The 23,110-nt window shown below is 48.0% G+C and overlaps 11 protein-coding genes across 11 annotated transcripts; 4 read left to right on the plus strand and 7 right to left on the minus strand.

Moving 5' to 3' along the window:
• Positions 1–487: 487 nt before the first annotated feature.
• F4817DRAFT_321455 (splicing factor, CC1-like protein) lies at positions 488–2,333 on the minus strand (the record flags this gene model as incomplete). Its single annotated transcript, XM_049301290.1, has 4 exons — positions 488–746; positions 804–1,271; positions 1,328–1,636; positions 1,696–2,333. 4 exons carry the CDS (start codon positions 2,331–2,333, stop codon positions 488–490), a joined length of 1,674 nt encoding a protein of 557 aa, XP_049153516.1.
• A 493-nt stretch (positions 2,334–2,826) lies between these two features.
• On the minus strand, positions 2,827–4,628 carry F4817DRAFT_354739 (inositolphosphorylceramide-B C-26 hydroxylase). The gene is made up of 2 exons (XM_049305564.1): positions 3,566–4,628; positions 2,827–3,511 (listed from the first exon to the last, which is right to left on the minus strand). Exons 1-2 carry the CDS (start codon positions 4,300–4,302, stop codon positions 3,121–3,123), a joined length of 1,128 nt encoding a protein of 375 aa, XP_049153517.1. The 5' UTR covers positions 4,303–4,628; the 3' UTR covers positions 2,827–3,120.
• A 277-nt stretch (positions 4,629–4,905) lies between these two features.
• Positions 4,906–7,695, minus strand: F4817DRAFT_354741 (Ima1 N-terminal domain-containing protein). The gene is made up of 3 exons (XM_049305565.1): positions 7,413–7,695; positions 6,488–7,339; positions 4,906–6,436 (listed from the first exon to the last, which is right to left on the minus strand). The coding sequence occupies exons 1-3, from the start codon at positions 7,536–7,538 to the stop codon at positions 5,237–5,239; spliced, it is 2,178 nt and encodes a 725-aa protein (XP_049153518.1). The 5' UTR covers positions 7,539–7,695; the 3' UTR covers positions 4,906–5,236.
• Positions 7,696–9,276: 1,581 nt separating this feature from the next.
• On the plus strand, positions 9,277–10,254 carry F4817DRAFT_362777 (glycosyltransferase family 1 protein; the record flags this gene model as incomplete). The annotated part of the gene is made up of 2 exons (XM_049306568.1): positions 9,277–9,489; positions 9,541–10,254. 2 exons carry the CDS (start codon positions 9,277–9,279, stop codon positions 10,252–10,254), a joined length of 927 nt encoding a protein of 308 aa, XP_049153519.1.
• Positions 10,255–10,707: 453 nt separating this feature from the next.
• On the minus strand, positions 10,708–12,207 carry F4817DRAFT_354744 (NUDIX hydrolase domain-like protein). The gene is made up of 2 exons (XM_049305566.1): positions 11,986–12,207; positions 10,708–11,936 (listed from the first exon to the last, which is right to left on the minus strand). Exons 1-2 carry the CDS (start codon positions 12,039–12,041, stop codon positions 11,042–11,044), a joined length of 951 nt encoding a protein of 316 aa, XP_049153520.1. The 5' UTR covers positions 12,042–12,207; the 3' UTR covers positions 10,708–11,041.
• Positions 12,208–12,259: 52 nt separating this feature from the next.
• On the plus strand, positions 12,260–12,917 carry F4817DRAFT_30588 (uncharacterized protein). Its single transcript, XM_049299847.1, has 2 exons — positions 12,260–12,600; positions 12,654–12,917. The coding sequence occupies exons 1-2, from the start codon at positions 12,421–12,423 to the stop codon at positions 12,711–12,713; spliced, it is 240 nt and encodes a 79-aa protein (XP_049153521.1). The 5' UTR covers positions 12,260–12,420; the 3' UTR covers positions 12,714–12,917.
• F4817DRAFT_30592 (mitochondrial ribosomal protein) lies at positions 12,774–13,892 on the minus strand. Its single transcript, XM_049299848.1, has 2 exons — positions 13,338–13,892; positions 12,774–13,275 (listed from the first exon to the last, which is right to left on the minus strand). Exons 1-2 carry the CDS (start codon positions 13,727–13,729, stop codon positions 12,909–12,911), a joined length of 759 nt encoding a protein of 252 aa, XP_049153522.1. The 5' UTR covers positions 13,730–13,892; the 3' UTR covers positions 12,774–12,908.
• A 295-nt stretch (positions 13,893–14,187) lies between these two features.
• On the plus strand, positions 14,188–16,282 carry F4817DRAFT_354748 (uncharacterized protein). Its single transcript, XM_049305567.1, has one exon. It carries the CDS (start codon positions 14,308–14,310, stop codon positions 16,114–16,116), a length of 1,809 nt encoding a protein of 602 aa, XP_049153523.1. The 5' UTR covers positions 14,188–14,307; the 3' UTR covers positions 16,117–16,282.
• A 49-nt stretch (positions 16,283–16,331) lies between these two features.
• On the minus strand, positions 16,332–17,092 carry F4817DRAFT_354749 (uncharacterized protein). Its single transcript, XM_049305568.1, has 3 exons — positions 17,021–17,092; positions 16,747–16,960; positions 16,332–16,678 (listed from the first exon to the last, which is right to left on the minus strand). Exons 2-3 carry the CDS (start codon positions 16,958–16,960, stop codon positions 16,650–16,652), a joined length of 243 nt encoding a protein of 80 aa, XP_049153524.1. The 5' UTR covers positions 17,021–17,092; the 3' UTR covers positions 16,332–16,649.
• A 234-nt stretch (positions 17,093–17,326) lies between these two features.
• On the plus strand, positions 17,327–21,132 carry F4817DRAFT_30613 (antiviral helicase). Its single transcript, XM_049299851.1, has 2 exons — positions 17,327–20,666; positions 20,718–21,132. Exons 1-2 carry the CDS (start codon positions 17,557–17,559, stop codon positions 20,896–20,898), a joined length of 3,291 nt encoding a protein of 1,096 aa, XP_049153525.1. The 5' UTR covers positions 17,327–17,556; the 3' UTR covers positions 20,899–21,132.
• F4817DRAFT_30616 (DUF2407 C-terminal domain-containing protein) lies at positions 21,019–23,048 on the minus strand. Its single transcript, XM_049299853.1, has one exon. The coding sequence runs from the start codon at positions 22,345–22,347 to the stop codon at positions 21,367–21,369; it is 981 nt and encodes a 326-aa protein (XP_049153526.1). The 5' UTR covers positions 22,348–23,048; the 3' UTR covers positions 21,019–21,366.
• Between the last annotated feature and the right edge of the window lie 62 nt (positions 23,049–23,110).

Genomic DNA, 23,110 nt, shown 5'->3' on the forward strand with positions numbered 1-23,110 from the left:
ATCACCGAAACAACAGATAATTATCATAATCTAAAATCAAATGCTTTAGTACTACCAACGCCTAAATACCTAGCTTGGTCCTATGGCCTGCAGGCCAACGAACATTCTCTGGCTCGGCGATAATGGTCGGAAATAGCGTTCGGCTTGACACCAACGTCAGCAGACAAGAGCTGACGTACGAGGATGCATGTTCCTTTGAAAAGGGGGCTTCTATTGTAAAATCAGCGCGAAAAGTATGGATTTTATGGTACGACTGGGAGAGTATGTCGTTTGATCTTGGAAAATATGCTGCGCTGAATGTCGTTTACCAAATTGACAGGCGAATGCAACGAAATGCGGTCTTGGCCGACGTCCGTGTAAAGAAATGGTAGTGAGGACGGAATCTATTCTCTTCGAATTAGTACAAGACATTTTAGAATATGGCAACGTTTGAGACTTACGGGGAAAAGTTCCTAGAACGGGAGAGGCCCGACCAACGATTAGCATCTTAAATAGCCTTGGTACGAGAGAACAAACTGCTGTAGACGGCGTCCACAACAGGCGCAGCGCTGATCATCCGTCCACCAAAATAACGACCGTTGAGCCCCTTAATGGCGTTCTCGCCTCCTTGAACCTTGTCGAATTTGAGGAAGATATCGCCCGGCGAGTTCGGATCGAGGGAAATATGGACTACGTGACCATATTTCTCTTCGGCTTCCTGTCGAACGTCATCCTCCAATTCCTTAATCCAATTTTCACCTTCTTCTCTGTAGCTGCTAGTTAGTATCGGTATAATACAACATCTTAAAGTGGAGAGGACATACTCAGCTGGATCAAACATGTTGTGAAGAACAACACAGCGACTGGCCATGTTGACATTCATGGGGAGCGGCTTAGTCTCTGTCTTGGGCTTGAGAATCTGTCTCTCATCACGACTTCCGTTGGAAGCATCGTCGGTTCGGGCAAGCTTTCTCATTAAGGCATCGCGACTATAGTTGTTAAAATTGACTCCCGCAACATCAGTGTCATCTAGGGCGCTTGCGCCCGTCGCCTTGTCGTTGTCACGACCTCCTGCTCGGTCGAATCCAGAAGCTTGAGGTCCTCGTCCACCAGCACCGGAGAATGCGGATCCCTGGTATGGTTGGTTTTGACCCTGGAACCTTTGTAGGATATTGGCAGTTGATTCGGGGGTAAACTTATCATTACCAAGACCAACACGGATTGGACGACCAGCAAGATCAAACCCATTCATCTTCTCAAGCGCCTCACGAGCCTGGTCAGCTTCACGGAACCTAACAAATTTGGGTTAGTAAAGTTCGCCATTCGAAACAAGTATCCGAAAACGTACTGTACAAATCCATAACCACGGCTACGACCTGTATCATCTTTTTGAAGCTGGACAAATTCGAGCTCGCCGAAGGGTTCGAAGACGTTTTGCAAGTCTTGTTCAGTAATACTAAAGTGAATATTGCCTACGTAGAGTCGATGGAAGGGGATTGAATTGGCGTGAGAGCCTGAGCCTTCGGTGCTACGAACTTGGCGATTCTTCTCAGCCTCGGTAAGCTGGACGATGACTGGGATACCTAGGAGTTGGTGACCTGTGAGCTGAAGAGCAGCAGTAACGGATTCTTCGTTTTTAAATTCAACGTAGCCAACACTATAATGGTCGTTAGCAAAATGGGGGTTGGATAACCATGTCTGGGTATGGACACTGACCCTTTAGACCTGCCGCTTATACGGTCTTTAACGATCTGGGCCTCGTTGACGGGACCAACTTTCTCGAAGAACTCTTTCAGCTCCTTAGTGCGAAGACGAGCAGCTAGCTGCTGGACAAATACGGTACGGCGATCTCGCTCGTCCTCGGTTAGTTGGGGAGTCGGATCACGCTTCGGCGTACGACCTCCTCTAGGTCTATCTTCATCCCTGCCTCGAAAGTTACCGCGTTCATCACGCTCACGATCACGGTCGCGATGGTCGTCCCTTGGGCGGTAGTGCCGACGAGGAGATCGCGAGCGAGTGCGGTCCCGGCCGCGTCCGCCGCTGCGGTAGTAATCTCCGTCGCCTCCTCTGTGACGACGTGAGTGTCGACGGTCATCATCACGGCTCCGACTTTTGCGCCTACTTTTGTGGCTACCCGCGTCGCTACGAGGTGTAGCTTCCCTATCATCACCCCGGTCACGTCGTCCGCGGTCGGTGCTACGATCGCGTCTTCGGCCAGGGCTGCGGTCGCGGTCTCTACGTTCGTTTCGGTCGGATTTTACGCGATCATCGGAATCTTTAGATCCGGTCTCCTTGGTATCATTCTTGTTGCTAGCAGTAGCATCAAGTAAAGCCTCGACGTCAAGGGTGGCCATCTTGAATGAAACCTTCTAATAGGTCAGAGCAAGACTAGAACTTTAGGAATCGGCGACTTCCTCTGGCGTAATTACGGTTGCTAATCAAGTATTTCCTTTTGTCGGCGAGATAAAAGTTGAATAGGTAATTTTGGTATGCAGTACGGAATACTGTTAAAATAACAAAGGTACTTACGAACTGTCGGCGAGATTGAACCTTATGGGTCCCAGGTGGACATAAACTTGAAAAGTGAAAGATGAGAGGGGTGGGTAGGAGAAGATGCCTGCAGAAAAAGCTGACATGTCGGTCTTTCCGGGAAAAAATACCATGACTGTGACAAGGTACCTAGGCCCATAATCATGTCCGTGCACGTGCTTACTTAAGAGGGATTGTTGATGAGGTAGGGGCCAATTGGAATTTATGTAATAAGTGAGGCAAACCCAACTTGTGAAACATAGCATTTAATGCAATATTTTACATGTCATCTTAAATCATTCCAGGAATTATACGAAGTACCTGCGGTTAATAAGGGGTATATTTCTCCGTCATTTCTTTTAAGCAAGCTACTTAGGAACCTAGGAACCAATTACTTTAAACAAATCATTAATTATTAGAGGTATGAGTCGAGTGCGGATTAAGCTGAATATTTCCATACTTCCGGATCATACTAGGTACCAAACGCCAAAATCTGCCGATCTTATGCCTAGAATCTCACTCCCCAGTTCCATTTTCACATTATGCCCATTCAATACATATCGCCATGCCCATGTATGCAGAATGGGTCTCTTATGAAGCACCGGTCAAGACCTAGGCCGTCTTAACCACGGTGACTAGCTCGGTGCCGAACACCCGATCCCAGAATCGGCTGGTTACGCCGAAGCCCAGTTCGTAGTCTAGGAAGTGATGAGCAAGGTGGTACTTCTTGAGGTCCTTGTACCAGAGAGGGAGGTTTTGGTGGTGCAGGAAGTAGTGAGTCAGATCGTAGCAGACATATCCGAAGATACCGCCGCAGTAGACAGCTGTGGCGAGGTACCAATCCCAAAAGAATATTGAGTGCGCAAGCTTCCAGAAGGGGGTTGCGAGTACCACAAAGAGCGTCGGGGGCATCACTAGACGGTACTTGTCCATCGGGAGGTAGTGATGTACACCATGAAGTAGAAAATGCAGCGTGATTCCAACTCTGTTATCCGGTAGATATCTGTAATATTTGTTAGAAAAACGGTTATAATGGATACCGGGTGGTAGAACATACTCGTCAAGATGGAAAAGACATCGGTGCAGAACATATTCTATGAGAGTCCACAAGAGCACACCACTAGCGAAGCTAGTAGCCAATCCTAGGTTGCTGTCGTATCCTTGAGAGGCTAGGTAAACGCCGTAGGCAATCGCAGGAAGCCAAATCATAGGAACAAGCCACCAAGGGGTCAGACTGAGGGGTTCGAGGAAGTTTCCGAACAGAGGTGCGGAGGCACCGCCCTTGTAGTGCCTTGGTCGATGAACCTGGTCAAGATAGAACCTCTTGCTGAAGCCACCGAACCATACTTGCATCAAGAGGGGCTTATTCAAGTCGAGGAACTTGTGTTCCTTGTAGTCGGTGCTGTAGTCTGTATCCTTGCTCAGGTCTTCCTCGCAGGTCATTCCCGTTCGCGGGTGAACAGAAGGGGAGAGTTTGTTATTGGTCTGGGGGTCGGCGATCTTCTTCTGTACATCTCCGTTGGGCGCGAGCTTATCCGTAACCAAAAAGGCGGTCTGATACTCTTCCAAGATCTCGTATGCTGAATCGGAGTGCCTGTGGGAAATTTCGTCCTTTAGAATCGCAGTGATATCTTTTCCAGCGTACTCGAGAATCAGGTCGGGGCCACCGGGGTGGGATTCGACGAAGTCGGTCACATCGTAAACGTTGGTACCGATTGTGACGTAGCAAGACCTCTCGCTGTTGTGCGACTCAACCTCAGCTTTCGTGAGGGTCGGCAGCGTTCGACCAGGCATTTTTGCTTGTGCGAAGTTTATAACTTAGTTTCAAGGAGTGACAAATTATTAGAGAATAAAGAAATGAAGCAACTCGGAGGAATAAATAAATCCTCGCGTAGAAGGAAGACTTGCGAAGGAACGGAAAAGCGAACGAGGATATTCGAAAAGGAAGAGTTAGAACCAAGTCAGGGGACTCGGATGTAATAAAGTATTAGGTTAAAGATCTACGAATTTTTAGGGGGTCCAATCGTTTTTTTTAGCTTTAGGATTAGCGTTCGGAGGAAATGAGCTTCGTCTGACAACCTGACCGAGCATTCCGCGGTCACTCTTGCAGTAACTTAACAGCCTGACAGTGGCGTTATCGCCTATCACTTATCGTATGATACCCTACTGCATAGTACGTTCCAGCGATGCGAGGTCTGCTATTTTCAGCTAGACTTTGAGTTTATTGACAGTTCAAAGCCCCATGCAATTTAAGTCATGGGGGAACGTATCTTGTTTTTATTTCAGAAAATTCATGATTATTCTTATGTACATAATGTTGTTAGTACCTCATGTACCCAGGTACCTAAATTAAGACGTGTACATGCATGTATATGTGTAACTGTTAAGGACCAGGAACTCGGGAAGTCAAATCTTATCGATCAATTTCAGTACCAAGGTACTTCTTCTCCTACTCTCCCATTGTTGAAGACTCCGAATAATGCTCGGGGTATCTTCTTTCAAAGTCCTACGTAGGTACCTAATGTACATACCTAAGCTGCCCGCGGAAACCGAAAACTCCTGACTATGCCCTATGCAATCATGTTATTCCACCTTTTATTCTACGTAATACAAGTGTGAACGCTATGCCATGCCATATCATAATGCCACCAATCCAAACTTCCCAACCTGTACCATGCAATCCCATTTTTATATGGTACATTTCTTAGCTCCAAGCCCGCTATCATGCCTATAAGAAGATATGCACCATGTGATGAACGAACACAGTTGCAATATGAGCACTGCCATATGTACTCCAGGGAGATTTGGTCCCAATTCCTGACCAGATACTCCACGCAAGGATGAGTGACGATATTACCTGCGCCAACCCCAAATTCGCCCACGACAGAGAAAACATTGGAGGCTGTTTCCCTTCTCTAAGCTGGATATCAACTTGTAGATCGGCAGCAAGCCGAATAGAGACGATAAGACAAGCAATTATCGAAGTTAGAGCGAGGCTAAGGCCATAAGGTTCGTCCGTTTTCAAAGCTGAAACCCACGCGTAGAGCGCCCCGGCGAGCACAAACAGCTCCACGAAACGCGTGACACGGTGGTTTTGTCTATCTGATGTGCCATGCGCACCCTGGCGAATACCGAAGACAGAATTTGTAGCCGCACGCCTAGGATTTCGATACCTCTCTTCGTCTGGATCTGGACTAATGCTGAACGAACTCGCAAACATCCTCGAGAGATTATCTCGTGGATCGTCTTTATCTTCCGGCGCAAAGAATTTCGGTTCGGCAAACTTGATATCTGACAAGCTGCCTTGATTCGATGATCCCATGTCCAGAGGTCCCCTGGCTGTGCTTTGGAAGAAGTTCTCCTTTGCCTCCTTTGGGCTTTCTCTAATAATCGGGCGCATAGGAGGGTTGCGTAGCTTCTGTGCGGGAGTAGTAGGCGCTGGAGGTACCTTGTACCAGATGGGCCCAGATTTGGCCTCTATGGGGATATCGCTAAAGCGTGGGTTGGTGTTCTTCACCTTATACGGATTGTATGAGCTGAACGCTCGGTGCTGTGAAGCGGACGGCGTCCAATCCATTTCTTCCTCGTAGTGAACTGTCTTGGGCTCCGGCTTTTTGACTATGACAGGGTCGGATAAACGCATAGAACTAAAAGATGGCCCAGAAACCCCGTTTTCGTGCGATCTACTAAAAGAGCTACCGAAGGGTACATTATCTGCGGTTGTCTGATAGGTGTTCGGACTCTGGGGAGAATATGGTGTAGGCTCAACACGTGATTGGGATATTTCATCTAGTATGCTCCCAAGGTCGTTTTGATCTCTATGCGATTTTGACGCAACTGGGGACTTTTGCGAATTATTTATCTTCTGACGAGGCTGGAAAAGAGGTGTCGTATCTGTATGAATAGACTTCCGCGACGCGTGATAGATCTAGACTTTGTCTTAGTGCAAGTCCACATGTAAACGTTCACCTATACTTACAAAGGTCATCAATAAAGCTATGGCGAGTTGTGCGCCTAGTTGGGCCGGTATCTGTAGCCCTTCCGAGGAGCTGTACTGTGACATCGAGAGGCCGGCATATCGTACCAATAATATAAGAAACTGGTACGTGTACCAATGCTTAAATCCAAGATAATGCGTCGTGAAGCCCCGTATCGTCTGCTTAAAGCGCGGATTCCACGGAAGTGAGCATATTCCGAGACCAATCGCCCACTGCATGAGTTGATCTGTGCGAGGTAATCGATCATTGCCGTACTGATGTACGCCCTTCAGAATTCTAGCCATCCACGAATCTGTTCCGCTTAGACCGTATAGTCCTATGACAAGAGACCAAAGCATAGCAATATGCCATATGAACTGGAGTGCGAAGCCAAGATTCCATGCCCATCTCCCCGCCCAGTTAACTGCGTCTAGAATTCCTCGCCTCTTTACTTCCTGTCGACTCGACCGCGTACGGTCCATCATTCGGCGTAGGTGGTCGGTTTGCGCTGTATAGCTTGCTTCGTGCAGCTTCTTCTCTACCTTGGGTTCACAAACAGCACACATCTGAGGGTATCTTTTTTCAAGATCCCTTCGAAGGGCCCAATATCTCTTCTCTCGAACGGCATATTCGGCACTGTTATGGTCGTCCGGCCACTCGAATTGCGCAAGCGAACTCGTGAGCATATGTTGGTTCCTTAAGCATGTACCGCAAAATATTGAATCCTCAGAGCCTACGCCATTCGGCGATATTGATCGCGTTGGCGAGCGGGGTACTGATGAACGAGGAATAGCGAACTGGACTTGGGGGCGCTCGACGGAGGACGACGTAGGAGGATCGGTGATACTTCCATACTACCATCTGATTAGCCATGCGCAAAGATGTTATTTGTATCTCGACGTGGCCTCGAGAACCCGATGTACCTACTTCGTCTAACCAATTTGTCGCATCACAGTTCAGACAGAGGAATGATTTCTGGCCTTCGAATCGTAATCTAGACCTTTTGCCACAATAGAAGCAACTCAGAAACTTCCTCGACCGCAAGGTCGCCATGTTTACAAAGCCACAAGCTGTAGTAGTAGAAGGGAAAATGGGTAATTAAGGATAAGCGGGTTGTTTTGGTTGTGGATACTAGGAAGTTCGATAAATATGAAAAAAAGCCGAGGTGATGCTTTAACTTTTTTTCTTTTCGCGTTATAGCGGATAATTGTCTGCCTAAGCGTGTTTTTGCCCAAGGGTTGCGACGCGATAAGGCGTTACCCCTGCTCCCAATCAAAATCAATATCGGCAACTACCGTAGTAACGCGTTATCGCAGTACCTTGTACGCCTTGCGCCGCTACCTAGTGACGTAGTACGTAATACTAAAATAGATCTCATCTAGACCCTAAGACGATCCACAGTTCGTGCTAATGTAAGGTACCGTCTACATCTTTCAAACACCTATTCTACAATTCATCAACTCACAAACTTGACGCGACAATTCTGGACGCCTCTAGGACTAACAAGAAGTGGTGCGCAATCCTTAGGTCAGTAAAAGGTCTGACAAAGGGATAAAGACCAAACAATTGTTTTCTAGAGAATCACGGAGGCACCAGTAGTTCAGAAGTGATTTCGTCAAGTTCTCCGGAGGACGTTTAGATCCTGCACCCGGGCGGTATCCCAGCTGCCACGTGCACTGCCGTGCCTGCAATTACTGCCACCGACCGCTCACGCCGTACTTAACAAAGGATCACCACTTCGGTAACCACCAAAAATAAAAGTTATTGTAACAAATCGCAACCTCAGCCAACAATATAGGTATAAACCTGGTTTAATTATCACATTTTCAAGGCACCTCACTCCCACAGACACCAAAAACTTCTAGGGAATACATTACCGCAAATTTACTAATAGGCTTTCTCTTACGGGTGGCGCAAATTCAAAAACAATAAATCAGCACAAATATTCTGTCGCACACACATAACAGACTTAAGAGTTTACGACTGGCTTGATATTACAGGCTATTATAACTGTCCCATTAATGCATCATAACTTACGCCTACATCCCAATACACCGTTCGTCTTTTACATTAAACTTCTTTTTACAAATATCAACTAACATGTTATCTTAGGACTAATAACTTCGAGGCCAGCTAAACATTTATATACGTTAACGTAATAAGGCCCACTAAAGGGGGAGTGCCCGGTTCTCACAGTTATAAGACCTCTGTTGTTCTTTTCTCTGGCATAAAAGCTATATATTATCCAGACAACAGTTGGCGTCTACTCTAGTCCAAGGGGTTAACTCCGGCAAGGATACTGTTAGCCTATTAGTACTGCCGTCGCCGATAGGAACCCGTGTGCTGCTCCGTCCGAGCCGTAAGCTTTCCCCGGGCCGATAGTAAACAAGACGGCACCTCCGTCCCGTAGCAGCACCTCCGCCGGACTATAGGTCTGAGCCGGGGCGCCGGCACTGCGGCTTGTTAGCACTACTAAAGCCACACAAGACCACATCGTCGACGAGGACCCCGACAAGGCTACTTCTCGGCATAAACACAACCAGCCGCAAAACACAATATGGCGTCTGGGGCAACAGGTAACCCTTACAATGGGGGAGGTGCTTTCTCCACAGGCACTTCCACTACTACTAATTCTCAACTTTCGAACAACCACAACAATCTAACTCCTCCGCGCACTCCTTCCCCAACAGTCGAGGAGCCCCCCTCACTTACAGTTGATGACCCTACTATCCTATCTAACACTAACACTTCTAATTCATTAAATCAAGAGCACCAACAGTCCATCCTCAACATGGAAGCTCTTCATGACATCGTTCTCCGCCCGCCCGTCCGCAACACTTTCGATTTCATCCGCCCTCTCCTGCAGACCCTCGTATTTATCTTCTCTTACGGCATCACTCGCATTTACGTCGCCATCTGCGCAGTTCTCTCGGTCATTTCCCTCAAGGTTCTCATGATGTTTCTCGTTGTATCCATCCTGACCTTCATCCTCTTCTACGTCCCGGTAAGTGCTAATCCCAAATACTTTGCTCTCTATCCGCTAACGTAGAAATAGCACCGTCACCGTAGCATCGTCGCTCATCGCAAGGACCCTAAGAAACTATGGCCGCGCAAGAAGACTACTGAGATGCCGTTCTATGTCCTCCTTGTCTGCGGCTCCGGTGGCCACACCACCGAGATGATCAAGATGGTCGAGCGCAGCATCCGATCTGAAGGCCCGCACTCGCACCGCCGCTGGGCTGTTGGATATGGTGATGACCTAAGCTACAAGAGGGTCATGGACTTCGAGCGCCGCCTGAACAGCCGCTTCACCTCGCGCAACTTGCGCGCCGGCACCTACGACATCATGTTCTTCCACCGCAGCCGCGCCGTGCACCAGAGCTGGTGGACGACTCCCTTCACCGTGTATGACTGCACCAACGACGTCTTTGACATCCTAACCACCCCGGCCCCCAACCCCACCATCACCGAGTTTAAGATGCCCGGCGTGGTCGTGACGGACGGCCCCGGTACCGGCTTAGTGTTTATCGTATGCGTCTACCTGATGAAGTTCTTCGGTCTCGTACATGAAGACTCGATGAAGTGCGTGTTTGTCGAGAGCTGGGCTCGAGTTAACTCCTTGAGCTTCTCGGGCACGTTGATCAAGCACCTCCAGTTGGCCGATGTGTTTGTTATACAGCATCGCCCGCTTCGTCGACGCAATCCCCGCCAGACTTATACTGGCAACATGGTCGTGATGCCGACTATCCCTAGCGTGCCTACGGAGTAATTCCGCCGCGGCCACATAAGGTATGTTATAACACGACGTCACTATATCAATACATACTTCCCTTGCTAACTATTAATTCCATCTAGGCAATCTCGAGTTCACTACGATAAAGCATAAGAGCTTTCTCCGGCTGCGGTAGCATGGATGAAAGATTTTTTTTCTATTCAAATTGCAGTCTCGTGTAGACCAAAGAGTCCACGACGATCGAAGGAACAGTTGCATTTCATTGAGCAGGGGGGGAAATTTCGTATGGAAGGAAAATCAAATTAGTGTTGATTAAGGACTGGAATCGTTGCATTTTCACTGCTGGCTAAGGAACGCTTTACTATTGCATCAAATTTCATATAAAAAAAGGGCACGATCCATAATGGCATTTATATGCCGGCTTAGGACTGCCGATGATCATGACCGGAGGTACTAGGAATCGCAATTCAATTTTGGTAATTTTCCTGCCCATTTCGTGCTTAGCAGTCCATCCTAAGGTTACTACATTGATATGCTTGATATTACTCCTTTGAATCGTATATTTTTCTCTCATTAATACCTCTAGAGCTCGGGTAGACCCCCTCACGTTTAAGTATTAACAGCTATGAAGCAGCAGTGGCCTCCTTAAGTAATACAACCCTCTAATGCCAGCCCATCTTCCGCATAGGCGCCTTATTTACCCATAAAAACCCCCTAAGTTACCCCAGAGCTGATCGTGATGACCATCTCATTCTATTTTTAACCTCCCTCAACCACCTCTCTAGTCCATCATTACAAATCACATAATACCTTCATCCCAGCATCAAGGCGTCCTAAAAGGCAGTCTACGATGTAACCGCATACTCAACTCAACAAAATCCTTCTCATTATCCGCAGTAATAACACCATGTCTAATAAAGAAGTTAATAAGCACAGCCGCCGAATCAGGTTTGAACTCCCCATTTAGCAGGCCCCTCTGCACTTCCTCAACAGTCATTGAGTAGAACGTTTCGACCTCATCATCATTTGGCTTTGGAACGACATCGCTGGGAAGCTCGAGGTCGTGGACGTATATGATGTCCGGAATGACAAGCCCCTTTTCACCGGGAAAGTCAGGGCCAGTTGCGGTTATGTACGTCAGGACTCCGACCGAGCGCACACGCTCACGCACTAGTTTCTCCGGAAGGGAGGCTTCCTCGTCGGCTTCGTGGATGATAGTTTCGAGGGGGCTGGAACCTGCTTTGATGCCACCTGCTACGGTCCCGTCTAGCATTCCCGGACTAGTGTATAAATGAGCCGCACGACGGCCGATCCAGAGTTTGATCTCTCCCTCGGGGGTTTTGGTGTACGCCGTGATATATGCGCCCCGGCTAGTAATACCAAACAGCGCGGCAGCGAAGCGCTCCATGTGAACGGGGTATTTTGCGCTCACGATGGCGAACGGTTCGCTGTGTTTGCCATCTAAAATGTGGAAGAGGTTCTGCTCGATGCAGATATTGATTAGCTCCGAGAACGCCGCATTGACTGCGCTGGCTGTGTCTTTCCCATTAGAGGAATCTAGCACTGAGACGGTCCGCGGCGTGCTGTGATTGACTTGGAAGTGAGACGTCCATGGCATTTTTTGGACGATCTCTGGAAGTAGATACCCATGTGGTTGATCATCATTGGGTAGTAACAGCAGGTAGTATGTGTCCGAGGGCACAATGTCGTATGGGAAGCTTCAAGAGTATTAGATATAATACAATATATTATTACTAGGATACTCACTTATCACACGCTTGGAGCAAGGAGAGGTAAGTCCTCCCTTTAGCCTCACTGGCCATTGTTCTGGGGTTTGGCTCGTGGGACTTATTGGTGGACCTTGTCAATAATATCTTCCCGAGAACCGACCGCAGAACTCTAAGGTAAGGAGAGTTCCTGTTAAATTAAGTACATAGGCAATTATCTTGCTACAAGTATAGTATGATTCGAGTGTAACGTGAGTTATGTATCAGAGATTATATTGAAGCATTAAAGAGCGAGCCGAGTTAAGCGATATGCATGTACCCGCACCCCCTTGTATTAGATCATCGTCCCATCTCCTCTCATAATTGTGATACTGGCACCCAATAGGTTTCATCTTTTTTATATAAATATCATCAACAGCTTCTTCCTCTAAAAGATAAAATAAAATAAAAAGAATACTACAAACACTTTACTGAGATGCCGTCGTCGAAGGCAATGCTAGCTACGGCGTTAGCCAAGGCAAATACCGCCGTTCAACTCGACAATACCCAATCACATGCTTTCGCTCGAAAGTACTATCAAGAAGCATGTGCTCTTCTATCACAGCTCGTTAATAGAGCGTCCAATGAGGAAGACCGACAAAAGTTGAGAGCAATTGTAAGTCTCAAACCGACCAACCATACAGCCGTTTACTGATACACTTGACATAGAGGCAAACCTACTTTCTTCGGATAGAACAGTTGGAGAATTCGATACCCGAGGAGTCGTAAAGCAAAAGTGCAAAAAAGATACCCATTATTAATTTCGGCGAGCATCATTCATGGAGGATCATAGGACTTGTAATGTAATTACCCCATTCACTGACTCGGGAAGTCGTGAAGTCGGCTAAAGGGGGCTTAGTGGTGATATATATGTAGGATTCGTACAGTTGTGGTACATTTAATAATTGAGGCATTCTGCTGGGCCTATTTCTTCTGTACTGGAACAGCCTCCTCTGTTTCTGCCGCGAGCTCGTCTACGTCGATATTATCGGGGTCAACTTCCTCCCCGAAGCTTGTGTAGGCCGAATCACGCTCCGCCTTGACTGCTTCGATCTGCTTGCCAGCCCACTTCTTCCATTGCTCATACTCTCTATCTTCGAGTTCTATACCTACTTGTAAGTAGGACTTGCCGAAATATGCGCCCACCATCTGAGCCTCTTCCTTGGCTATCCTGCGCTCGACCTCCTCTTGCTGTCGCAATGCGTAAAACTCCCTCCGCACTGTGTCGTATGCTTGATCTTTTGTTATGCCTGGGACGTTGTGCATCATCCATAACTGTCGTTGAACAACACTGTAGGGATCGTTAACCTATATTCTATCCGACTTCGTAATGCGCAAGTACAGGACGCTTACCATTCGCCGCACAAGGGCATACCCGGCTGTATTAATCCCTTAGACCAGTCATATCTCTGCGCATCTCTTCCGTCCATTTCAATTATCATCCTCGGCCTTGCTAGTTCCCAGGGGTGATCTTTGTAAAAGGTCCTCCGTAGCTCGTCCTCTTCGTATACCAATTCTTGCGGTTGGAATAACCTGCTTGGTTTTCGTACCTTGGGGTTCTGCTTCTTGTGTTGAGTGTGTTGAGGTGGAAATGGCCTCGTGAGCATTTCGGAGGGGGGTATCGACTCGACCACCTTGTACCATACCGGCTGCTGAACCTGAACCCCTGGGAAAATGCGATGGTTCATCAACGTCGTGACTGTCTGGTAGACCCTACCGGGCAAGATCTGTCTTTGACCACCCATGGCGCATTACACGGAAGTCAATACCCCTATCCTCCCTTATACCGTATAGAACAGGGCGAGACCCGGGCAATTGGTGCTGCGTCGGGGGTATAGGACAGTCGAATCCAATTGTTCAGAGATGGTTTAGATGATGGAAGTTTAGAAAATTGGTTTCGAAAGTCGCATAATCAAGTGCTTAGGTGGACCTCGATTGGCGGGGATAATCGATTTTCCTAGGTGTCGCTTGTAGTTTCTTATGTACATGTACATATTCCAGAAGCTAGCTTATGTACCTGCAGCTATCATATCACATTAAAATAATAGGAGAGAGACGTGGAGTACTTTTGACACTACTAGCTTAGTCCCGAAGGAAGTACCTATCTACAAAATCCATCATGTACTGCAGGAAGCTAGAAACCCTGCACTTCTTATCAGTGGCATTTTTCTTTAATGCTGCGATAACGCGACCCCAAGTCCGCCGGCCCGCCATCATCTAGAAAAGTTGGAATCACAAAAATTTCTTAAATTCTCTACGTCACCGTCACGTCTATGTTGTCGAGTCCATAGAGTGATGACTAGACCAACATGCAGGACAGCTCATGAGAATCTTTATTCGAATTTACGGGTCGATTTACGGCGCGATACTCTCCCGTCGACCCTCGCCAAGCTTAAGCTCGGTGCCCTCATTATATACCACGAAAATACGTGATGGGCATAGGAAAGCTAGTTGCGAGGGTTTACTTGCTATCCCCGGCCGCCCCTCCTCGGTACGACCTAGGAAGAAGCTTAAGACATCCTGCACCTTTACATCTGCAAGATACATCAACTCGGCGATAACAACACCGGGCCATCGGCCTTCAAGTCCTGGCTATTTCAGCTCGAATTTCCATTGTAGCCGCAAATGGAATCATGCGTCCAGAGGCACAGGCGATACTCCTCCTCCGTCGCAAGGAGTTACGCCCAGACCTGAGCTACTTGAAATTGTTGACCAGTACGACGATACCTCTATAAATGAGCACCTTGAGTTCTTGAGGGACCCTTACCTACGAAGATATGCTCCCGCAGACGGCCCATATCTTACGGTCTCGGATAGAAGTGAAGATGTCAACCTACAATCTGTTGACCCCAGGCAAAGACTAGATCCCGAAGAATCTGAGGTAGTTCGAAAGCTACGAGAGGTTGTACTTCTTAAACTTAGGCGCCCGGCAACGATAGACTTAGATGAGGTATATGACCGGTACTTGTCGCTTCCTGAGCCCCGTACATCTCATATTACGGCTCGGTTGAGGCATCAGTTGCTTGCGGTCCTAGGAATGACTGAACGGAAAAACTCCAAGTCTATGTTGCGATATTTTTCTGTGGTGACAGACGTAAAGAACAGCGGCTTCCCCCTAACTAGATTTGAATGGAATACCGCCATGTCATTTGCTAGTCGGTATGTCGGAAGATCAACAGAAGTAGAGGTTGAGGCTGCGCTCCATCTCTGGCGTGAGATGGAGCAGACCGCAGGTATTCGCGCCTCTGATGTGACTTTCAACATCCTCTTCGACGTTGCATCGAAAGCTGGTAAATTTACTCTCGCCGAGATGATATACCAGGAAATGATGACCCGCGGTTTTCAGTTCAACCGATATCATCATGTCAGTCTGATTCACTACTTTGGTCTTAAACAGGACACCGGCGGGATGAGAGCAGCCTATAAAGAGATGGTGGAGTCGGGTGAAGTAATCGACTCAATCGTACTCAATAGTGTCATATCTGGATTTCTGACAGCTGGGGAAGAAGATTCTGCTGGAAAGGTCTACGAAAAAATGAAACTGTCGGCTCGAGGAACCAAGGTGCTGCCAAATCGTAACTACTCGATACAGAAGAATATTACCAAGGTGCTTATGATGTTTGCGAGGGTAGCAAAAAAGCATCCTGACATGCGTCCGAATTTTCAGAAAACCGCACTGATCTCGCCGGACCTGCAAACCTACCGCCTCCTTATCAACTACTATGGCCCGAGATTAGGGGATCTCTCTAAAGTCGCACAGTTCCTCGATGAGATGAAACTTTTCGAAGTTGAACTGCACGGCGCTATATTCCTTGCAATTTTCAAGGCATTCGGTAGGCACGGGAGTGCCGGATCGGATTGGTCAGCGGAGAGGTTAGTTAGTGTATGGAACGCTTTCTTGGACGCCCTTGACTCTGGGACTGAGGGGTTTTACATCAGTACATGGATGGCTATGGCTGTTTTGAGGGCCTTCTCCAGATTTTCAACTCGAGATCAGATGTTGGATATATACGAAAGTCTGAGGTCTAGATGGGATCTGGACACAGCAAATTCGCAATTCATGATAGACTTCCTAAAAAGGATCATGCAACAAGACAATTTCGTTGTACAATCCAGAGGCATGTCATTTTGACATGAGGAATCAAAACGGGACATATATAGGTGTAAAATAATGGGTAGGGGCGATGGCTGCGGATCAATGATACCACTTATATGTACATATTATGATAAAAATAGACTTGCCTGTAAATACTTAAGATGTTACGATCTGAATATCAACTGAAAAAACACACTCCATAAGAATATGCAAACGTCTTTATAGCCGAAATCTAATGAGAAAACGAGCAAGGGATCGCACTTAGCTTAGCCACTCATGTATAGTCTATAAATTTTGACAACTTCCTTAACGATGGTTCATGTAGTTCTGGGATCAGATGATAAATTTAAGTTAAGTTAACCTGTTGATACTGAGTTTCAAACACACTGAACAGCATGGCTTAACAACGTCAAGTTGACTGAAACATATGAGATTGTACTCGGCGATGGCCTCAATGTCTATTGTCAAGTATATGTACAACTTGCATCGTGCTCCTTGCCGTCCCCGCCTAAGCGATACTCCATCTCGACCTGCCCCCCGTAACTTTATTCTCAACCAATCGCCATAACTTAAGCCTTGGGCTTCTTGGTTTGCCAGACTATATTGCACACGTCAGTATATGATATCATGACCGTCTAAGCAGGCGGGCGAAAGGAAATAACGCACCGGCAATGCCGACGGGCGCGAAGAAGCCGGTGAACATGTAGCCCCAGTATCGCAGAGCGAAGAATCGGGTCTTGGGGTTGAAGGGCAAGTTCGAGTAGGGGCCCTCGGGGTAGTGGTACGGAGAGGAGAGACGGGCGCGGGTTGCGTGGAAGGCCCGGCGGGTGATCATTGAGGTGATGCGCGGGGCGGCGCGGACGGCGGGTTGGGCGACCATCTGGGCGTATCAATTAGCTTTCTAGAGATTCGTCCGTGTGGTTGGTAGTTTATAATTTACCTTGACTATAGAGATTGCGTCGGTTTTGAGGAGTGGGGAGAAGGTTTCTTTTATGTACTACAAAGCTTCGAGCATTTGATTAAAACTTGGAATCATCGAACGATGATAGCTGCGGCCCTGACCCGAAGCACGGTTAATCTTCGGACCGTGCAACAATCGTGTAACCTAGCTGCAGCTGCCGTTAGGTACCACATAGGTACCTTAGGTACACAACTGCACTGAAGGCAGGTCCCCCACTTGACCGCCTGCCTTTCTCTTCGATCATTTCTGCTGTCCCACTCCTTGCTTGATTTTTCTGCCACGACCCAATTTTTTTCTGCTGCTGCCATCTCCAGAAAAGTTCACGTTCTCTTTTGCAAAAGCACCCATCAACTCTTCACAGTTTGGGACATTATTTAATCCTAATACTGGTTGGAAGCACAAGGCTTCCTTTGAATTTGTCGGGAAACTTGGCACTATAAAACTTAACGAGCGCTTCTCTCAATTCTCGCGATTGATTGCACCATCATTGAGTGACGATCCAGTACCCGTTCACAATGGACGACCTCTTCGACGTTTTCGAGGACCAGCCCGCTAGCAAGGTTAGGTCGGAACCTCAACCTTCTTCGGTCGCGAAATCACATAAATCCAAGAAGAAGAGCAAGAAGCGGAAGGCCGACGGTGGCATGAAAAATGGATCTACCACTGCTGTATCTGCTCCTTCCGTGCCAGAAGTCGACATGACGGACATTGCGCCTACATCGCCAGAGGAAGACGATGCTGAAGATGCCGCGTCCGATAACCAAGGAGATAGCAAGCGAAGACGCAAGAACGACGTCGCCGAACCCGTACTAACAGATACATTCGAGACGGCAGAATCAAGAGAAGTCGCAGCAGCAGCTGGATTTGCCCCGACTAAAGACGAGGCGTCGCTAGTTCTATCCCACAATATTCAACATCAAGTCGCACTTCCCCCAGATCTCGATTACGAATATGTCCCACTATCTGAACACAAACCACCTGAGAACCCTGCACGGACCTGGCCATTCACACTCGATCCCTTCCAGCGCCTTTCGATCTCCTCTATTGAACGAGATGAGAGCGTCCTAGTGTCGGCGCATACGAGTGCTGGAAAGACTGTCGTAGCCGAGTATGCCATTGCACATTGTCTCAAGCAGAACCAGCGTGTCATCTATACTAGTCCGATTAAGGCATTGAGTAACCAAAAATACCGAGAATTCAACGAGGCTTTCGGCGATGTTGGTCTCATGACTGGTGATGTTACCATCAATCCTACTGCCAGTTGTCTTGTCATGACAACTGAAATTTTACGGTCGATGTTGTATCGAGGATCCGAAATAATGCGAGAGGTTGCTTGGGTCGTTTTCGATGAGATCCACTACATGCGAGATAAATCGCGTGGTGTAGTATGGGAAGAGACAATTATTCTCCTTCCCGATAAGGTCCGATACGTGTTCCTGTCTGCCACCATTCCTAACGCCTTTCAATTCGCCGAATGGATTGCAAAGATCCATCGACAAGCCTGTCATGTCGTCTACACCGATTTCAGACCGACACCTCTGCAAAACTACTTCTTCCCGGCTGGCGGATCAGGCATATTCCTAGTTGTGGATGAGAAGGGCGTATTCCGGGAGCATAACTTCAACAAGACCATGCAGCTAATAGAAGAGCGCAAGGCCGCTGATGCTAATGATCCCGATGCTAAGCAGAAGGGCAAGGGAAGGCACAAGAAGAACTTTAAGGGCAACAACTCTGACAGTCAAGCCGACATTCAGAAGATTGTGAAAATGATCATGAACAAGAATTTCAACCCCGTGATTGTTTTTAATTTCAGCAAGAGGGAGTGTGAAATGATGGCCTTGACAACTTCGAAATTCGCATTCAACGACGATAGCGAGAAGGCTATGGTGCGAAAAGTATTTATAAGCGCTATCGAATCCCTATCAGAGGAAGATCGCGAGCTTCCTCAAATCCAAAACATTCTTCCTCTCTTAGAGAAGGGAATCGGCGTCCATCATTCCGGCCTTCTGCCCATCCTTAAGGAAACCATCGAAATCCTGTTCCAGGAGGGTTTGATCAAAGTTCTCTTCGCAACGGAGACTTTCTCTATCGGCTTGAATATGCCGGCGAAGACGGTCGTCTTCACAAAAGTCTCGAAATGGGATGGCACTTCTACACGACCCCTGACTCCGTCCGAGTATATTCAAATGTCTGGACGTGCGGGTCGTAGAGGTCTCGACGAGCGTGGTATCGTCATCATGATGATTGATGACAAGATGGAACCGGAAACGGCCAAGAACATCGTTGTTGGTCAACAGGACAGACTCAATTCCGCCTTTTACCTAGGTTACAACATGGTTTTGAACTTACTCAGAATCGATGCCATCAACCCCGAGTTCATGTTGGAGAATTGCTTCTTCCAGTTCCAGAACACCGCTAGTGTCGCTGGCCTAGAAAATGAGTTGATGAAGCTACAGAAAACGCGAGACGAGATGGTAATTCCGGACGAGGCCACCGTCAAGGACTATTACGGTTTACGTCAGCAAATTACGCAGTACACCAAGGACATGCTAGCCGTCATCCAGCATCCCAATTATTGTATCGAGTATCTTCAACCAGGAAGACTTGTGCAAATCGCTAACCCGAAGACGGGCAAGGATTTTGGCTGGGGTGTCGTTGTTAACGTCACAAAGCGCAAGGACCCTAAATTTGGCGAGAAGGAATATCCTCCCCAAGAGTCTTATTTTATAGATGTCTTCCTTCGCCTCGACCCGACTTGCGATCCTTTTGGACCTGCTAACCCCTCGACTGAGATGCCAGAAGGTGCTCGAGCTAGTGATCCCAACCAAGACAGCATCTTTGAAGTCGTACCCTGCATGCTCACGTGTATCAAAGCTCTAAGCCAGATCCGAGTGTTCATGCCTAAGGATGTGACCAGCCGGGAGGATATTGAAGCGGTTCGTAAGCAGACGCTCAAGGCGCTTAAGGAAGTCGAGCGACGGTTCCCTGATGGATTGCCTATTTTGGACCCTATTGAGAACATGAACATTACAGACGACTCGTTTAAGAAGCTTCTTCGCAAGATCGAAGTTTTAGAGTCGCGATTACTAGCTAACCCACTTCACGGTTCACCTATGTTGCCTAGTCTTTGGGAACAGTATTCGGCAAAGATTGCCCGCAACGAGGAGATCAAGGCTCTCAAGAAGAAGATCGCCAAGGCGCATTCCATTGCGCAGCTAGACGAACTTAAGTCGAGGAAGCGAGTCCTCCGTCGTCTTGGCTTTATTAATGAATCCGAAATTGTTCAGATGAAGGCTCGTGTAGCTTGTGAGATTTCCTCGACAGATGGTCACGAGCTACTATTGTCTGAACTACTCTTCAATCGATTCTTCAACGAGCTCTCCCCAGAGCTATGCGCCGCTATTCTTAGTGTATTCATTTTCGAGGAGAAGGTCGAAGCACAGGCTCTGCCCGACGAGCTAATGAAGCCATACTCACAAGTGCAGGCCCAGGCCCGTATCATCGCCAAAGTCAGTCAAGAGAGCAAACTGGAAGTAAATGAGGAGGAGTACGCCCAAAGCTTAAAATGGCAACTTATGGAGACTGTCTATGCTTGGGCGAACGGAAAATCATTTGCCGAAGTCTGGTAAGTAGACCTGATGATGTGATCTGTTTTATAAGCTGACGAATATTCTAGCAAAATGACCAATGCCTACGAGGGTTCCCTAATCCGTCTATTCCGCCGACTCGAGGAGCTCCTTCGCCAGATGGCACAAGCAGGAAAGGTTATGGGTAGCGAAGACCTAACAACCAAGTTTGAGGAGAGTTTAGCGAAGATCCGTCGCGATATCGTGGCCGCCCAATCCCTCTACTTGTAATATTGTTCTACCAACAGGCTTTCTTCGATGATTTTCTTCGACGCATAATCATGTAAAGGTAAGTGGATGGACGAGGATTCAATACTCAGCTACTTGGAACCTATGATTATGATTTATGGAGTTTAGGGGAGGGATACCACTTGTTTCGAGATCAATGACAGAGACCGACCCTAATAGGGTTCCATTGCGTCTCTTTCGAGACGTAACCATCTCCTGAGATCTTAGATTCTCTAGTGTGTGCTTAGATAGTGAATGGGGGTATCGCCATTGTTGGCGATGCCCAACCCGCTTGCTTGTCTTCTTATCTTTTGCCAACGTGATACAATTTGTCCATCTATGTTCATACTGTAATTGCTCTAAAACGCCCTGCCATGATATAATTGCAAATGCAACGCCGTTCCCATGCGTATTCGTAGATATATCCATCCCAATCCAGCGCAAGAGTTTCAATGCCAGTTTTTTGAGCAATCATTTCTCGCCAGAAATACTCCTTATAATCCCAATCAAAACACTAAACATAACACCCACGCCAACCATAAACCTCCACCGTCCACTCGCCATACCTTCCTCTCGTACAAGCCACCCTGCGCTTCCTAGCGGCCACATGAACCCCGTCACCACACCGCGAATCATCACATCGACAAGAGCCACAAGTCCGACCTCATCGCTATCCGTACCATTACTCAGGCCTCCCACTCCCCCACTACCACCAAGCGCACCCGTAGCCGGCATCGAAGCCCCATTATCATCGATCCACGCATCCTCCATCCGGCGGAACGAATCCGGCGACGGCAGCGTATCCGGCGTAAATCGCGACGCGTGGATGCTGCGGAACTGCAGGCGCAGCTGGTTTACTTCGGCGGTGGTAAACCCCGCCGACAGCAACCGGTCGAAACCGCGCGGCGCGGCGGATGTGCTGGGGAGAGGAGTCGGAGCGCGTGATAGCGGCGACGAGGTGCCGGATGGAGCGGGCGCAGGGGCTGCTGCGGCGGTAGCTTCGGATTCGAGCTCGGCGGTTGTGAGACTATCGCCGATAGAGCAGTTTACGTAGATGCGCTGCGGGGGCTCGGGGCGGCCGGGGACGGATTTGCCTTTGCCTTTGCTATCGTAATCGGGTCGAGACGGTGGTGGTGGTGGTGGTGGTGGTGGTAGCAGGGGGGCGCGCAGGACGGAGCTTAGCGCGGCGTTGTCGGGGAGGATCTTGCCGCCGTGGATGAAGCGCAGGCGGCGCTGGGAGTTGGGCTCTTGCAGGCGTTGGCGGATTAGGTGTTTGAGGGATATTACGGTTGTGAGGGAGGGGTGGGGGATGTCGAGGTCGAGGTCGGGGATGGAGGCGCTGAAGCGGATTGTTAGGAGGAGGGGTGGGTTTGGCGGGTTTGGTGGGTTTGGTGGGAAGAGAGGCGAGGAGGGGGGTTTGAGGTGCGGTTGTGGTTGTGGTGAGGTTGTCATTTTGAGGGTTGGTGGAGGTGGGATGGCATTATTTTTTTTTATGTTAGGTTAATTGAGTATGTGGTTGTAGAGAGGTAAGGTAGGAAGTCGTTGTGATGGTTGTGATGTGATGCGAGGATATCCGACGGGTTGGGTCGGGTTAGGTTGGATGGGCATCCCTGCTAATTGAGCTTTATTTAGGCGCTAGGGTGGTACTAGCGTACCAAGCTTGTTTAGTGGGGTTCTATAAAGTAAGACACTTCGGAGCCTCAATAGAAAAATACTTATATCCTCAAATACAAGTTAGCTACGTAAGTCATCCCGTTGATCTTTTTTTTCTAGGAAATAAATTCGGAGTCTATGAGGGGCTTTCCTCCTTAACTGAGCTTGGATTGGTTAAGTCTCACAGTCGTGGCTAGTATAACTGCCATAACATTAACAACAGACAGTTAACGGTGCATTAGGAATCGTGATTACCTACCTATACTTACAGCAATGGGTTCCATAACGCGATAAGCGCCAGTTTACCGTGTCTCATAGTGATAGGCTACAAGGGGCATATGGAGTTAATCTCAGCCATATGCAGTCGGTCCAATAGATGCAGGTGACAACTGAGACTCCGTATTACGGATATTCTAATTGGGCACTACGGGGAAACTGGAACAGTAATATTAAGGCATAAAATCCTGTAGATATAATTCTTGACCACTAGATTACCTACCTGACATGAGGTTTTTGTGATTGGAGTATGCATATATATATATATATATACCACCCTACCTAG

Source organism: Daldinia loculata (genome assembly GCF_022478755.1).
Source record: "Daldinia loculata strain CBS 113971 unplaced genomic scaffold F4817scaffold_117, whole genome shotgun sequence".
NCBI lineage: Eukaryota > Fungi > Ascomycota > Sordariomycetes > Xylariales > Hypoxylaceae > Daldinia > Daldinia loculata.

Excerpts from the sequence above, each read along its gene's own strand:
- F4817DRAFT_354744 (XM_049305566.1), bottom strand. The coding sequence starts at position 12,041 with ATGGCCAGTGAGGCTAAAGGGAGGACTTACCTCTCCTTGCTCCAAGCG. Across the intron at positions 11,937-11,985 it reads TTGCTCCAAGCGTGTGATAA|CTTCCCATACGACATTGTGC; the intron begins GTGAGTATCCTA and ends ATACTCTTGAAG.
- F4817DRAFT_354748 (XM_049305567.1), top strand. The coding sequence starts at position 14,308 with ATGAGAATCTTTATTCGAATTTACGGGTCGATTTACGGCGCGATACTC.
- F4817DRAFT_354739 (XM_049305564.1), bottom strand. The coding sequence starts at position 4,302 with ATGCCTGGTCGAACGCTGCCGACCCTCACGAAAGCTGAGGTTGAGTCG. Across the intron at positions 3,512-3,565 it reads TGTCTTTTCCATCTTGACGA|ATATCTACCGGATAACAGAG; the intron begins GTATGTTCTACC and ends CAAATATTACAG.
- F4817DRAFT_30592 (XM_049299848.1), bottom strand. The coding sequence starts at position 13,729 with ATGGGTGGTCAAAGACAGATCTTGCCCGGTAGGGTCTACCAGACAGTC. Across the intron at positions 13,276-13,337 it reads ATGCCCTTGTGCGGCGAATG|TGTTGTTCAACGACAGTTAT; the intron begins GTAAGCGTCCTG and ends CGATCCCTACAG.
- F4817DRAFT_354741 (XM_049305565.1), bottom strand. The coding sequence starts at position 7,538 with ATGGCGACCTTGCGGTCGAGGAAGTTTCTGAGTTGCTTCTATTGTGGC. Across the intron at positions 7,340-7,412 it reads CGACAAATTGGTTAGACGAA|TATGGAAGTATCACCGATCC; the intron begins GTAGGTACATCG and ends ATCAGATGGTAG. Across the intron at positions 6,437-6,487 it reads TAGCTTTATTGATGACCTTT|ATCTATCACGCGTCGCGGAA; the intron begins GTAAGTATAGGT and ends GACAAAGTCTAG.
- F4817DRAFT_30613 (XM_049299851.1), top strand. The coding sequence starts at position 17,557 with ATGGACGACCTCTTCGACGTTTTCGAGGACCAGCCCGCTAGCAAGGTT. Across the intron at positions 20,667-20,717 it reads AAATCATTTGCCGAAGTCTG|CAAAATGACCAATGCCTACG; the intron begins GTAAGTAGACCT and ends CGAATATTCTAG.
- F4817DRAFT_30588 (XM_049299847.1), top strand. The coding sequence starts at position 12,421 with ATGCCGTCGTCGAAGGCAATGCTAGCTACGGCGTTAGCCAAGGCAAAT. Across the intron at positions 12,601-12,653 it reads GACAAAAGTTGAGAGCAATT|AGGCAAACCTACTTTCTTCG; the intron begins GTAAGTCTCAAA and ends CACTTGACATAG.
- F4817DRAFT_354749 (XM_049305568.1), bottom strand. The coding sequence starts at position 16,960 with ATGGTCGCCCAACCCGCCGTCCGCGCCGCCCCGCGCATCACCTCAATG. Across the intron at positions 16,679-16,746 it reads CGCGCCCGTCGGCATTGCCG|TCTGGCAAACCAAGAAGCCC; the intron begins GTGCGTTATTTC and ends TGTGCAATATAG.
- F4817DRAFT_30616 (XM_049299853.1), bottom strand. The coding sequence starts at position 22,347 with ATGACAACCTCACCACAACCACAACCGCACCTCAAACCCCCCTCCTCG.